The 15,084-nt window shown below is 43.3% G+C and overlaps 1 protein-coding gene across 1 annotated transcript in view; it reads left to right on the forward strand.

Moving 5' to 3' along the window:
* Positions 1-15,084, forward strand: part of slc12a3 (solute carrier family 12 member 3) — a 95,965-nt gene that overhangs the window by 49,515 nt on the left and 31,366 nt on the right. Inside the window, exons 12-13 of the mRNA XM_061921115.1 lie at positions 4,983-5,106; positions 10,230-10,331. Coding sequence (XP_061777099.1) covers positions 4,983-5,106; positions 10,230-10,331 — 226 coding nt within the window. The remainder of the gene's footprint in view (positions 1-4,982; positions 5,107-10,229; positions 10,332-15,084) is intronic.

Consider the following 15,084-nt stretch of genomic DNA (forward strand, 5'->3'; position numbering starts at 1 on the left):
GGGCCAAGGACCGAACCCTGGGGAACTCCACACGTTACCTTAACGTAGTCCGAGGTCACATTGTTATGGGAGACACACTGCATCCTATCAGTAAGATAAGAGTTAAACCAAGACAGGGCTAAGTCTGACATACCAATTCGTGTTTTGATACGTTCTAATAAAATATTATGATCGACAGTATCGAAAGCAGCGCTAAAATCGAGGAGCAGCAACATAGATGACGCATCAGAATCCATCGTTAGCAATAGATCATTAGTCATTTTTGCGAGGGCTGTCTCCGTCGAGTGATTTGCCCTGAAACCGGATTGAAAGGTTTCACATAGATTGTTAGACGCTAAGTGTTCATTTAACTGCTCCGCAACAATTTTTTCGAGGATTTTTGAAATAAAGGGAAGGTGAGACACCGGTCGGTAGTTTACCATGAGGTCAGGATCGAGGTTAGGTCTTTTAAGAAGAGGATGAATAACCGCTTTTTTGAATGCTAGGGGAACAGTGCCCGAGGAAAGTGATAAGTTTATAATATTTAGCACTGATGGACCTAATAATACAAAGAGCTCCTTGATCAGTTTCCCAGGAAGAGAGTCAAGTAAACATGTTGTTTGTTTTATTCCATTTACACGTTGTAACAATTCCTCTAATGTTATTTCCTCAAAACGAGAGAAACTATTTTGGAGGGCAGTATCCGCCGTATATACAATCGTGTCACTGTTAATAGAACCCCGTTGTAGCTGGGACGCATTGTCTTTAATCTCCTTTCTAATGACTTCAATTTTCTTACTAAAGAATTGCATAAAGTCATCAGCTGAGTGGGTGGAGCTACTGGAAGGAGTCCCTTGTTGGGTTAGCGATGCTACCGTACTAAACAAAAATTTAGGATCGTTTTTATTACGGTGGATGAGATTTGAGTAATAATTAGCTTTAGCTAAGGTAAGCATGCGTTTATAAGTTATTAAACCATCACTCCATGCTTGATGGTGCACCTCAAGTTTAGTCGTGCGCCATTTGCGTTCCAGCTTTCTGCATAATAATTTCTGAGCTCTAGTTTCTTCTGTAAACCACGGGGTGCGCTTTTTTGGAGCCTTTTTTAACTTTAGCGGTGCTATGTTATCAATGGTTTCGCGCAGGGCGTCGTTAAAGTTGTTAGTGAGGTTATCAATAGAGCCCACATACTTTGGGAATGGTGCCATTACCGAGGGCAGTAGGTCAGCAAGAGTTGTCGTTGTGGCCGTATTAATGTTGCGGCTGCTATAGCAGTTATTATTATTATTAGTTTGACGAACATGCGTCTGAACCTCGAATTTTATAAGGTAATGATCGGACAATACTTTAGTATACGGGAGTATCGTAACTTTGGAAGCGGTGATACCCCTGACAAGCACTAGGTCTATCGTATTACCGTTGCGATGCGTGGGTTCATTTATTATTTGTGTGAGACCACAGCTATCAATTATAGTCTGGAGCGCTACGCACGGTGGGTCCGATGGGGTATTCATATGGATATTAAAGTCCCCCATTATGATTATATTATCGGCGTGTGTCACTAGATCAGCAACGAACTCTGAGAATTCATTGATAAAGTCCGAACAGGGCCCTGGGGGGCGGTAGATAACAGCCAGGTGTAGAGGCAGCGGTGTGACAGACCTCATAGTAAGCACCTCAAACGATTTATATTTATTATTTATGTTAGGACTAAGGTTAAAGTTTTCGTTGTATATTAGTGCGACCCCTCCACCCCTTTTAAGCGGACGGGCAATATGCGCATGTGTAAAGTTAGGAGGACATGCCTCATTTAGCGCAAAAAAGTCGTTTGGTTTAAGCCAGGTTTCGCTGAGACCGATGACGTTAAGATTGTTGTCTCTGATGATATCATTAACTAACAACGTTTTGGGAGACAATGATCTTATGTTTAAAAAAACCTATATTATAGGTAGTGGGCTGTTTTAGGGAAATTTTGATCAAATTATCCGTAGTAGCAATATTAATAATGTTGTGTTTATTATGCCCAGTGCATTTAGTATAATTACGACCATATCTAGGAATTGATACGACGGGAATGTTCCGATTGTTTGTTTGTTGCTTTGATAAACTGCACGCATCATGGTTAGCCACCTCAGTAACGGGGATTTTCCGATTGTTTGTTTGTTGCTTTGATAAACTGCACGCGTCATAGTTAGCCACCTCAGTAAAACACATGTCCAACTCTGAAACACTCAAAGCAGAAAAAACTTGTTCTAATTTAACTGACTCCTTACCCAGACCAGTAGTCTCGCATCCTTTATTTAAATCCGTCTTCAGGGTGGAGGGAAGTGGTGTTCTGTGGGGATTAGCCTTCTGCTTTGTTTTTAGCCCCGCTCGACATCCGCGTTTCCGATCACACCGCTGGCGTCTGCTCCGTAGACGGCCCCCGCTGCTACTAGACTCCGCTGCTTCACAGGCCGCTGGATGTAGCCGCCGACGTATTCCCATGCTAGTTAGCATGTTTAGCACGCCCGCGTCTATCAGTCCAAAACGGCCCGATATGTCCATATCCAGAAGTGTCTGGCGGTCGTACGTGATCACGGAGTGACCACGATGCGAGCCAGCCATGAAGTCTGCAGAACTGTCCGGCATTTCCGCCAAATGTTCCATCTTTAGCAAGAGCACCGCAGTGTCGCAGCCCGTCCAGGCGCCGCCATCTTGCAATCCAGTGAGAGTAATAACAGTGAGAGTACAGTCCATAGTGGATCCAACATAATAGTGAGAGTCCAGTCCATAGGGGATCTAACAGTCCATAGTGAATCTAACATAATAGTGAGAGTCCAGTCCATGGTGGATCCAACATAATAGTGAGTCAAGTCCATAGTGGATCTAACATAATAGTGAGAGTACAGTCCATAGTGGATCCAACATAATAGTGAGAGTACAGTCCATAGTGGATCCAACATAATAGTGAGAGTCCAGTCCATAGTGGATCCAACATAATAGTGAGAGTCTAGGCCATAGTGAATCTAACATAATAGTGAGAGTCAAGTCCATAGTGGATCTAACATAATAGTGAAAGTCCAGTCCATAGTGGAGACCATCCCGAGCGGAGACGGGTCGGCAGCGCAGAGATGTCCCCAACCGATGCACAGGCTAGCTGTCCACCCCCGGGTCCGGACTCTGGACAGCCAGCACTTCATCCATGGCCACCGGACCAGTGCCTCCCCCCCTTCCCACAAGGGAGAGGGGGGCAAAACAGAAAATAAGAGAAACGGCAGATCAACTGTTCTAAAAAGTGGGTCTATTTAAAGGCTGGAGTATACAAATAAGTTAGGACTTAAATGCTTCTGCTGACTGATTACGAGTCATTCATCATCTAAATGGGAATATATGAACATCCTAGTAGTCAGCATCCCAATGACAGCAGACCTTGTACGGTAAGTGATGTTTTATTATGTTTGTCGGTTCTCATGAAGTCTGCGGTGAGTAGAAATCAGTGATGAATAAATAAAAGCAAACTTTTTGATATTAAAGCGCTGCATATGCTTAAAATGGTCAAAATATGTAAATATTAAATGTTATTATTAATGTGCTTGTTACTACATTACATTTATGAATATACAGTAAAACATACATGAATATACAGTAAAACCTTAATGGAGGTGTTTGGATGTTTTAAAGGGCTTTATAAGCAGAACTGAATGGCTTCCAGAGGCTCTATAGCAGGCCTGGGCAATAATGTTGACTCGGGGGGCCACAATTAGAGAAAAAAAATATGTCTGATTGAATGCTAAAAACGCAATGACCGACCGCCTTAAAAAACATAATGGAATTTTACATTTTTCTATGAACGATAAAACACTGAATATCGAAAAAATATGAAAGTCACACCCCCGTTGATCGACATATTTTACAATCAAGTGAAACGCAAAAACTAGTGAAATATGAACGCGAAGGGTACAAAATAAACCCACCTACAATCTGATATAACTGATATATCACTAAACTTTCGAACTATATGCCTGTCTTTGTTTGCCTTTCGCTCTCGGACCGTAATTTGCTACACGCATCAGGTGACGTCGCACTCCCGCATTGTGATAAATACTCTTCGTACTTGATTAGCTTCCATGCTATTTTGTTTATTCGTTTCCCTAGCTCACAGGCTAGCGTCTTTTGTTTCTTCTGGTTTGTTTATAGTGCCATTGTGCAAGTCTTTTGGTTCTTAGTCTGTTTTATAGTGCGTTAATAAATCATTATCCTTACCCTCACGCTGTGTTCCATCCTCCGCTGCACCCACGAGAGGACAACTCTTCACCACGATGCCAGCAAAGCGTTACATCAAGGAGGTGAGCCCAGGATGCAGAGACGGGAGGCGAGGTGGAATTACAAAAAGGGGAACATTTAATAAGTCAAAAAGTGTAACAAAAGGCGATAGGGCAGAAGTGCACACCATGAATAAACAAACAAAAACAGGTTCTTCAGTGGTCGGCAGGTAGAATTACAAAAAGGGGAACATTTAACAAGTCAAAAAGTGTAACAAAAGGCGATGGGGCAGAAGTGCACACCATGAATAAACAAACAAAAACGGGTTCTTCAGTGGTCGGCAGGGGAAGAGGCCAGGGCACACTGAGCAAAGTGAAAGGTCCAACACAAAATCCTTTTTTACCTCAGGGAGGCTAGGAAGCAAACACAAAGAGGTGAGGGATTTCAGGAATAAGGAGAGACAACATAACAGGACTGACAAAGTGAAGCAGGAAGGTGGAGGAGACAATAACCGGCAGGACCCAGCTGTTGGTGACGAGCTTAAATACTACTATGTAATATTCAAGCTCGGGACTAATTAACTGAAGAAAACAGACACCATGAAAGAGAAGGCAGGGAAATGACAAAAGACAACAGTGCTCAACTTAAAAACTCGGCGGCGTATAAAATATTCATATTCCCCGCTTTTGTCATATAAAGCTTCTTTGCTTGTTTATGACTGAATGTGTCCCAGAATCCGTTTTTGTTGTTGTTTGCAGTGTCTGTGTGAGGACAAACTCTACCCTCTCATTGGCTTCTTCGGAAAAGGCTACGGTAAAAACCGGGAACCACTGCGAGGCTACCTGCTGACGTACATCATTGCCATCTGCTTCATTCTCATTGGTGAGGCTGGAAACGTATGACCGGAGAAGTTTAAAAGTTGCGATGATACGGCAGTACCGTAATTTAGGGACTTGATTGGTTTTGTGACGGAGTTCTTGATTCAGAACACTCATATCTCAAATCAACATCTTCCCAGCTTAGGCAGGGAAGCCCGGACTTCCCGCTCCCCAGCCACTTTGTCCAGCTCTTCCCGGGGGATCCTGTCAGGTTCAAACACTGATGACATCTATTAAACGGACAAGAAGCAAGGAATCATGCAGAGACAGAGTTCAATTTTGCTCATGAGGAGAACGCATGGCGCTGCACACTTAGTCACAGTCTCGCCCTACGCTCGAAGGTTCAGCTCCCGCGTCCCTCTTTTTATTCAGAGTTCCATAGTCAACATAACTGAGGCCGCCTCTAAAAGGAGTGGTCACATATATTATGCAAAGCAGGTCCAGGCTGACAGTAATTGACGGAATGGGTTAGGGGCCTTGTGATTTTGCCTTGTCCCTGCTTCGTCTGCGTGTCGTCATCTTATCTTCGTTGAGGTCCTTGAAGTCTCTGCTTCGTCTGCGTGCTTCCATCTTATCTTTGTTGAGGTCCTTGAAGTCTCTGCTTCGTCTGCGTGCTGTCATCTTATCTTCGTTGAGGTCCTTGAAGTCTCTGCTTCGTCTGCGTGCTGTCCTCTTATCTTCGTTGAGGTCCTGGAAGTCTCTGCTTCGTTTGCAAGCTGTCATCTTATCTTCGTTGAGGTCCTTGAAGTCTCTGCTTCGTCTGCGTGCTGTCATCTTATCTTCGTTGAGGTCTTTGAAGTCTCTGCTTCGTCTGCGTGCTGTCATCTTATCTTCGTTGAGGTCTTTGAAGTCTCTGCTTCGTCTGCGTGATGTCATCTTATCTTCGTTGAGGTCCTTGAAGTCTCTGCTTCGTCTGCGTGCTGTCATCTTATCTTTGTTGAGGTCCTTGAAGTCCCTGCTTCGTCTGCGTGCTGTAATCTTATCTTCGTTGAGGTCCTTGAAGTCTCTGCTTCGTCTGCGTGCTGTCATCTTATCTTCGTTGAGGTCCTTGAAGTCTCTGCTTCGTCTGCGTGCTGTCATCTTATCTTCGTTGAGGTCCTTGAAGTCCTTGGCTGTTAGCGGGCTAAAACAAAGATAACATCTGTGGCTGAGGTCACCCTTCAGACAAGAAGATTTGTCCTTACATAGATTGCAAAAACTCGAACTTGAGCACAATAGCTAATAACTAAAGCAACGGACTTTAAGCATACTAAAGTTAGTCTGATAAAATATACATGATTATTCTAACAGATCCCAAGGTGTTCCCAGGCCAGCCGGGAGACATAGTCTTCCCAACATGTCCTGGGTCTTCCCCATGGCCTCCTACCGGTTGGACGTGCCTGAAACACCTCCCTCGGGAGGCGTTCGGGTGGCATCCTGACCAGATGCTCGAACCACCTCATCTGTCTCTTCTCAATGTCGAGGATCAACGGCTTGAGTTTGAGCTCCTCCCGTATAACACAGCTTCTCACCCTATCTCTAAGGGAGAGACCCGCCACCCGGCTGAGGAAACTCATTTCGGCCGCTTGTACCCGTGATCTTATCCTTTCGGTCATAACCAAAAGCTCATGAGCATAAGTGAGGACGGAAACGTAGATCGACCGTTAAATTGAGAGCTTTGCCACAACGCATCGATACAGCGTCTGCATTACTGGAGACGCCGCACCGATCCACCTGTCGATCTCACGATCCATTCTTCCAAGACTTCGAGGTACTCAAACTCCTCCACTCGGGGACAGGGTCTCCTCCCCAACCCGTAGAGGGCACTTTTGCAGGTGAGAACCATGGACTCGGACTTGTTATAACAGAATTTACACAATATTTCAGTCAGCCACAGAATGATTACAATGTCATGATCCGTGGTCCGTATCACGTTTTTTGTTAGGTTCTGTTAGTTTTGGACTCCCTTGGTGCCTATTTTTGTGCACCCTTGTCAGTGACTATAGTTCCTTATTATTTCCACCTGTCTCTGATTAGTGTTTGCCCGCTCACCTGCTTCCTGAGCACTAATCAGAGGCATTATTTAAGCCCGCCTCTGCCGGTCAGTCGGCCTGACGTCGTTGTTTGCCGTTTGCAACAGTCTCGTTGGTATTTCTTGTTTCTTAGCTTTGAGTTCATGATTCCAGTGCTAAGCGGTTCCCTTAGCTTCCCGTGTGTTAGGGACGCTTTCCTTTTGATTAGAGATGTCCGATAATATCACATTTCCGATATTATCGGCCTATATATGCTTTCAAAAGTAAAATTGAAGACTTTTCTAAATGCCATTGCGTTCCGGCCCCAGTCACACAATATTTTCGGCTTTTCACACACACTTAAGTGAATGCAAGGCATACTTGGTCAACAGCCATACAAGTCACACTGAGGGTGGCCGTATAAACAACTTTAACACTGTTACAAATATGCGCCACACTGTGAACCCACACCAAACAAGAAAAACAAACACATTTCGGTAGAACATCCGCACCGTAACACAACATGAACACAGCAGAAGAAATACCCGGAACCCCTTGTGTGAAGAATTCTCCATGTTTGTCTCTGTGCGATATAGAAAATGACTACATCGTGATATTCGAGTATACGTTCTCACGCAGTTACTTTTAGCTGCTGGCATTACACAACAGGCTTTTCTCACTCTTTCCTGTCTCTCCTTCTCACAAACGAGCGCACCTTCTTACATACGTCACATACTTTCGCGTCACCTGGAAATGATATAAGCCAATAAAAAAACCTAAAATTTTCTCACTAGATGTAATAGATATTTTTCATTTTGACAGAAAAAATATATGTACTGCTTGAAATTGCATGCCTTTCAAACTTTATCAGTATCCAATAGTGCGACAAATGTTGCTGGATATTATCATACTTTCCAAACATCCATCCATTTCTACCGCTTATTCCTTTTGGGGTCGCGGGGGCGCTGGTGCCTATCTCAGCGACAATCGGGCAGAAGGCGGCGTACACCCTGGACAAATCGCCACCTCATCGCAGGCCCACTTTCCAAACATATTTTTGTCTAAATACAAAATAATTCACTTTACAGCAAGCTACCCATCAAATTCATAAAAATGTCAATACATTTTATGTTGTTTTTTTACAGCGTATAGATTGAAAAAAAACTACTCCTGTTTTTTATTTTTTGCGTTAAAATTCTACAGTTGTTTTTTTAATGCTGTATTTCTGTAAGAGGAAAGACCGTACATTTGTTTTTACAGTAGAAAAACTGTCTGTTAAGTTGCCAGAAAAAAAAAAAAAGTCTACTTTTTTTTCCCCCCCATTAACAGTATATTTGAAAAAAAACACAAAAATTCTGGGAACTAAAATGCCAGCCTAGACCTCCTGCCCCCCCAAAAAACACAAAAGACAAAGAACAGTGGTACTGTTTTTCCATTTACCATAAAAATATATATATATATATTTATTTTTTTATTTTTTTTAAAACACACTATATTTTACGGTAAGATTTTTGTGAATGTAAAGTTTTTACTGTAAAATTTTACTTAAAGCAATTTATGTAATTAGTAAGCGGCCCTCTGATGGCAGCTATAACTGTGATCTGGCCCTCAATTAAAACGGGTTGATTCCTAATTTTAATTGAAGCAACATTCATATTTAACCATATCTAATTTCATGACTATACTCATTTTATATTAGCATTTATGACATATTTATGACGACTTACAGAAAGAAAATCTCCAAACTTTACAAAAGCCCAGGGGCTCTGGTACAATATGAATACACCCCAAATGTGGGAGAGGTAGTGAAAAGGGGGAAATATGTGGGTGACAGGGGGACTGAAAATTAAAAATGTGTTAATAATTAATTTGAATGCCCAGGATAAATGGAATGTGTTGATGGTGTAATGTTTTGAGTCGTTTTTTTCGAATGGGGGTGTGGTGTATTTGGGCACAGAATCCTTAAGAAGATTATTCTAAGGACAGGTGCCCTTAGATAGCTTCAAAAGTGCATAAGTCCATCACTAGTGCTCCAGGAAATTGGAATCCTACAGGAAAGCAAGTTTGTACTTTAGAAGGAAGTGTAAAGACATTAGCGACATCTGGTAGGAAGCCCTCACAAGTAGGAGTAGAGGATGGGGGTTGGAGGTCACCCGACTCAAACCGCTCACAGGAAATAGGCAACAACCTAGGTGTTGTCTAAACTGGCCGACAACAAAGAGTAACTGTCTTCGTGTAAAATGTATTTGTCATGCCTGTGAATCAGGTTTATGTTTGATCATTTTATGTTTTGTTTTTTGGACTCGTTTACCGTTTTCTGGTTTTGTTTGTTTCCATAGTTACTCATTAGTTTCCACCTGGTCTCCAAGTCACGCCCCTGTCCTCAGCCTCGCACCTGTTAGTAATCATCATCACAGTCATTGTTTATACCATTCTGTTTCTGTCCTCGTCCTGGGAACTTTGCTCTACTACTCGCTGCTTGCTTGTGTACTTGCTTTACCTACCGGACTTTGTATCGAACCCTGATGACCACGCGCCTACCTTGCCTTGCCACGCTGATTATTGATTTGACCACGCCATGTAAGATCTTGTTTATATTTATGCCTCTGTGCAAGTTTTTGGTTTGTTTTGTACCATTGATAGTATCTTTTGTTTATTTGTATTTAGTCATGCTATTGTGCTGTTTTGTATGGAGTTTAGTATGGATTATTATTCGCCACCCTTTGTTTTCCCTTTTTGTATTATAGTGTGTAAATAGATTAATCATGTACTCACATTCACGCCTGGCTCGTTCCAAATTCCCTCTGCATCGAAGAAGCAAAAAAATCCAAATCAAAGTCCTGACAGTATTAAAGTAATCAGGCGCATACTTTTTCCCCTGGAAGCTGCAGTTCCAGTCTGAGGCTCGTTGAAACAAATAAAGCTTTTTGTTCGACGATTCCTCGTTGGCGCCTTCTTCACTCATCACTCGTCACACGACCATGAAATAAACAACAGGACAAAACAAATAGAAAATAGAGCATTCACACAAGTCTGCTGTGACAAGTATTTTAACTTGCTACATATGTTTTTTGTGTTGCATTTGTCTCAGACAAAATTAATTTACCGACCTTACATGTTTGTCTTTGGGTCACAGCTGAGCTGAACACCATCGCCCCGATCATCTCCAACTTCTTTCTGTGCTCGTACTGTCTGATCAACTTCAGCTGCTTCCACGCCTCCATCTCCAACTCACCCGGTAAGATCGCACACCTGGCATTGTTTTGTACCCTTCGCGTTCATATTTCACTGTTTGTTGCATTTTTGTTGCATTTTTGTTGCCTTTCACTTGATCGATCGAAAGGGGGTGTAGCATTCATAGTTTGTCAATATTCAGTGTTTTATCCTTTATAGAAAAATTTAAAAATCCATTACGTTTTTTAATGCGGTCGGTCGTAATGTTTTTAGCATTCAATCGGACATTATTGTGAGGTTTCGTATTAGTGTTCCTAAAAATAGATATACCGGCCCCCAGACACATTTATTTTCTCTAAATGTGGCCCCCGAGTCAAAATAGTTGCCTGGGCCTGCAATACTGTATCGCTAACCTTGTTTATTGCAGCCAATTGTTATCTGTGTTGGCCCTGCGATGAGGTGGCGACTTGTCTGGGGCCCATGTGACCTGAAAAGGGACAAACAGGAAAAAATGGATGGATGGATGGTATATACTGTATGATAGATGGTCCAATCAACTCATATATTTTGTGTCAGGATTTTACAAATTTTTCCCCGATATTATCAACAAGAAGGCTTCACGGTGGCAGAGGGGTTAGTGCGTCTGCCTCACAATACGAAGGTCCTGCAGTCCTGTGTTCAAATCCAGGCTCGGGATCTTTCTGTGTAGAGTTTGCATGTTCTCCCCGTGAATGCGTGGGTTCCCTCCGGGTACTCCGGCTTCCTCCCACTTCCAAAGACATGGGGATCGGTTGATTGGCAACACTAAATTGGCCCTTGTGTGTGAATGTGAGTGTGAATGTTGTCTGTCTGTCTGTGTTGACCCTGTGATGAGGTGGCGACTTGTCCAGGGTGTACCCCGCTTCCGCCCGTTTGGAGCTGAGATAGGCGCCAGCGCCCCCCGCGACCCCAAAAGGGAATAAGCAGTATAAAATGGATGGATGGATGGATTATCAACAACATCCAGAAACGCCGCCGGCTTCTCTGGGCGTGAGATCACATAAGATGGACTGATGCAAAGTGGAAAAGTGTTCTGTGGTCTGACGAGTCCACATTTCAAATTGTTTTTGGAAATATTCGACATCGTGTTATCCGGACCAAAGGGTAAGCGAACCATCCAGACTGTTATCGACGCAAAGTTCAAAAGCCAGCATCTGTGATGGTATGGGGGTGCATTAGTGCCCAAGGCATGGGTAACTTACACATCTGTGAAGGTACCATTAATGCTGAAAGGTACATACAGGTTTTGGAATAACATATGCTGACATCTTTTTCATGGACGCCCCTGCTTATTTCAGCAAGACAATGCCAAGCCACATTCAGCACGTGTTACAACAGCGTGGCTTCGTAATAACGATATTGCAGCCTTGACCATTGCTGGATATCGATCCAAAATCATATCAGCACCGATGAAAAAACATGTTTACTTATTTTTTAGAGGGGAATGTCCGAAAAATCTTGATCCAGTGATAAGTTGTTGACATCACATGGGTACTGAATCCTGGTACTGCTGGATAAAAGTCTGGACTGTTTACTACTCAGGTGTTGTACCCAGTTTTCTTTAATTAATCAATCAATCAATTACTGTTTATATAGCCCTGAATCACGAGTGTCTCAAAGGGCTGCACAAGCCACAAGGACATCCTCGAAGAAAAACTCACAACCCAGTGGGATGTCAATATGAATGACTATGAGAAACCTTGGAGAGAACCACAGATGTGGGTGACCCCCCTCCCACTCTAGGGGAGACCGGATGCAATGGACGTTGAGTTGGTCTAGCATAATATTGTAAAAGTCCAGTCCATAGTGGATCTAACATAATAGTGAGAGTCCAGCCCATAGTGGATCTAACATAATAGTGAGAGTCCAGTCCATAGTGGGGCCAGCAGGAGACCATCCCGAGCGGAGATGGGTCAGCAGCGCAGAGATGTCCCCAACTGATGCACAGGCGAGCGGTCCATCCCAGGTCCCAACTCTGGACAGCCAGCACTTCACCCATGGCCACCGGACCTGTCCATTGCATCCGATCTCTGGGGGAGACCGGATGCAATGGACGTCGAGTGGGTCTAGCATAATATTGTGAAAGTCCAGTCCATAGTGGATCAAACATAATAGTGGGAGTCCAGTCCATAGTGGATCAAACATAATAGTGAGAGTCCAGTCCATAGTGGATCTAACATAATAGTGGGAGTCCAGTCCATAGTGGATCAAACATAATAGTGAGAGTCTAGTCCATAGTGGATCTAACATAATAGTGGGAGTCCAGTCCATAGTGGATCTAACATAATAGTGGGAGTCCAGTCCATAGTGGATCTAACATAATAGTGGGAGTCCAGTCCATAGTGGATCAAACATAATAGTGAGAGTCCAGTCCATAGTGGATTTAACATAATAGTGGGAGTCCAGTCCATAGTGGATCTAACATAATAGTGGGAGTCCAGTCCATAGTGGATCTAACATAATAGTGGGAGTCCAGTCCATAGTGGATCCAACATAATAGTGGGAGTCCAGTCCATAGTGGATCAAACATAATAGTGAGAGTCCAGTCCATAGTGGATCTAAAATACTTGTGGGAGTCCAGTTCATAGTGGATCTAACATAATAGTGGGAGTCCAGTCCATAGTGGATCTAACATAATAGTGAGAGTCCAGTCCATAGTGGATCTAACATAATAGTGGGAGTCGAGTCCATAGTGGATCCAACATAATAGTGGGAGTCCAGTCCATAGTGGATCTAACATAATAGTGGGAGTCCAGTCCATAGTGGAGCAAACATAATAGTGAGAGTCCAGTCCATAGTGGATCTAACATAATAGTGGGAGTCCAGTCCATAGTGGATCTAACATAATAGTGGGAGTGCAGTCCATAGTGGATCTAACATAATAGTGAGAGTCCAGTCCATAGTGGATCTAACATAATAGTGGGAGTCCAGTCCATAGTGGATCTAACATAATAGTGAGAGTCCAGTCCATAGTGGATCTAACATAATAGTGGGAGTCCAGTCCATAGTGGATCAAACATAATAGTGAGAGTCCAGTCCATAGTGGGTCTAACATAATAGTGGGAGTCCAGTCCATAGTGGATCTAACATAATAGTGGGAGTCCAGTCCATAGTGGATCTAACATAATAGTGGGAGTCCAGTCCATAGTGGATCTAACATAATAGTGGGAGTCCAGTCCATAGTTGATCTAACATAATAGTGGGAGTGCAGTCCATACTGGATCTAACATAATAGTGGGAGTCCAGTCCATAGTGGATCAAACATAATAGTGAGAGTCCAGTCCATAGTGGATCTAACATAATAGTGGGAGTCCAGTCCATAGTGGATCTAACATAATAGTGAGAGTCCAGTCCATAGTGGATCTAACATAATAGTGAGAGTCCAGTCCATAGTGGATCTAACATAATAGTGGGAGTCCAGTCCATAGTGGATCTAACATAATAGTGAGAGTCCAGTCCATAGTGGATCTAACATAATAGTGGGAGTCCAGTCCATAGTGGATCTAACATAATAGTGGGAGTCCAGTCCATAGTGGATCCAACATAATAGTGAGAGTCCAGTCCATAGTGGATCTAACATAATAGTGGGAGTCCAGTCCATAGTGGATCTAACATAATAGTGAGAGACCAGTCCATAGTGGATCTAACATAATAGTGGGAGTCCAGTCCATAGTGGATCAAACATAATAGTGAGAGTCCAGTCCATAGTGGGTCTAACATAATAGTGGGAGTCCAGTCCATAGTGGATCTAACATAATAGTGGGAGTCCAGTCCATAGTGGATCTAACATAATAGTGAGAGTCCAGTCCATAGTGGATCTAACATAATAGTGGGAGTCCAGTCCATACTGGATCTAACATAATAGTGGGAGTCCAGTCCATAGTGGATCAAACATAATAGTGAGAGTCCAGTCCATAGTGGATCTAACATAATAGTGGGAGTCCAGTCCCTAGTGGATCTAAAATAATATCAATCAATCAATCAATGTTTACTTATATAGCCCTAAATCCCCAGTGTCTCAAAGGGCTGCACAAACCACTACGACATCCTCGGTAGGCCCACATAAGGGCAAGGAAAACTCACACCCAGTGGGACGTCGGTGACAATGATGACTATGAGAACATGATACTGTGATACTGATGATACTGATGACTATGAGAACATATGAGAACATGATACTGTGAAAGATCAATCCATAATGGATCCAACACAGTCGCGAGAGTCCAGTCCAAAGCGGATCCAACACAGCAGCGAGAGTCCCGTTCACAGCGGAGCCAGCAGGAAACCATCCCAAGCGGAGGCTGATCAGCAGCGCAGAGATGTCCCCAGCCGATACACAGGCGAGCAGTACATGGCCACCGGATCGGACCGGATTCCCTCCACAAAGGAGAGTGGGACATAGAAGAAAAAGAAAAGAAACGGCAGATCAACTGGTCTAAAAAGGGAGTCTATTTAAAGGCTAGAGTATACAAATGAGTTTTAAGGTGAGACTTAAATGCTTCTACTGAGGTGGCATCTCGAACTGTTACCGGGAGGGCATTCCAGAGTACTGGAGCCCAAAATGAAAAAGCTCTACAGCCCGCAGACTTTTTTTGGGCTTTGGGGATCACTAATAAGCCGGAGTCCTTTGAACGCAGATTTCTTGCCGGGACATATGGTACAATACAATCGGCAAGATAGGATGGAGCTAGACCGTGTAGTATTTTATACGTAAGTAGTAAAACCTTAAAGTCACATCTTAAGTGCACAGGAAGCCAGTGCAGGTGAGCCAGTACAGG

This window comes from Nerophis ophidion, linkage group LG14, assembly GCF_033978795.1.
Source record: "Nerophis ophidion isolate RoL-2023_Sa linkage group LG14, RoL_Noph_v1.0, whole genome shotgun sequence".
Lineage (NCBI taxonomy): Eukaryota > Metazoa > Chordata > Actinopteri > Syngnathiformes > Syngnathidae > Nerophis > Nerophis ophidion.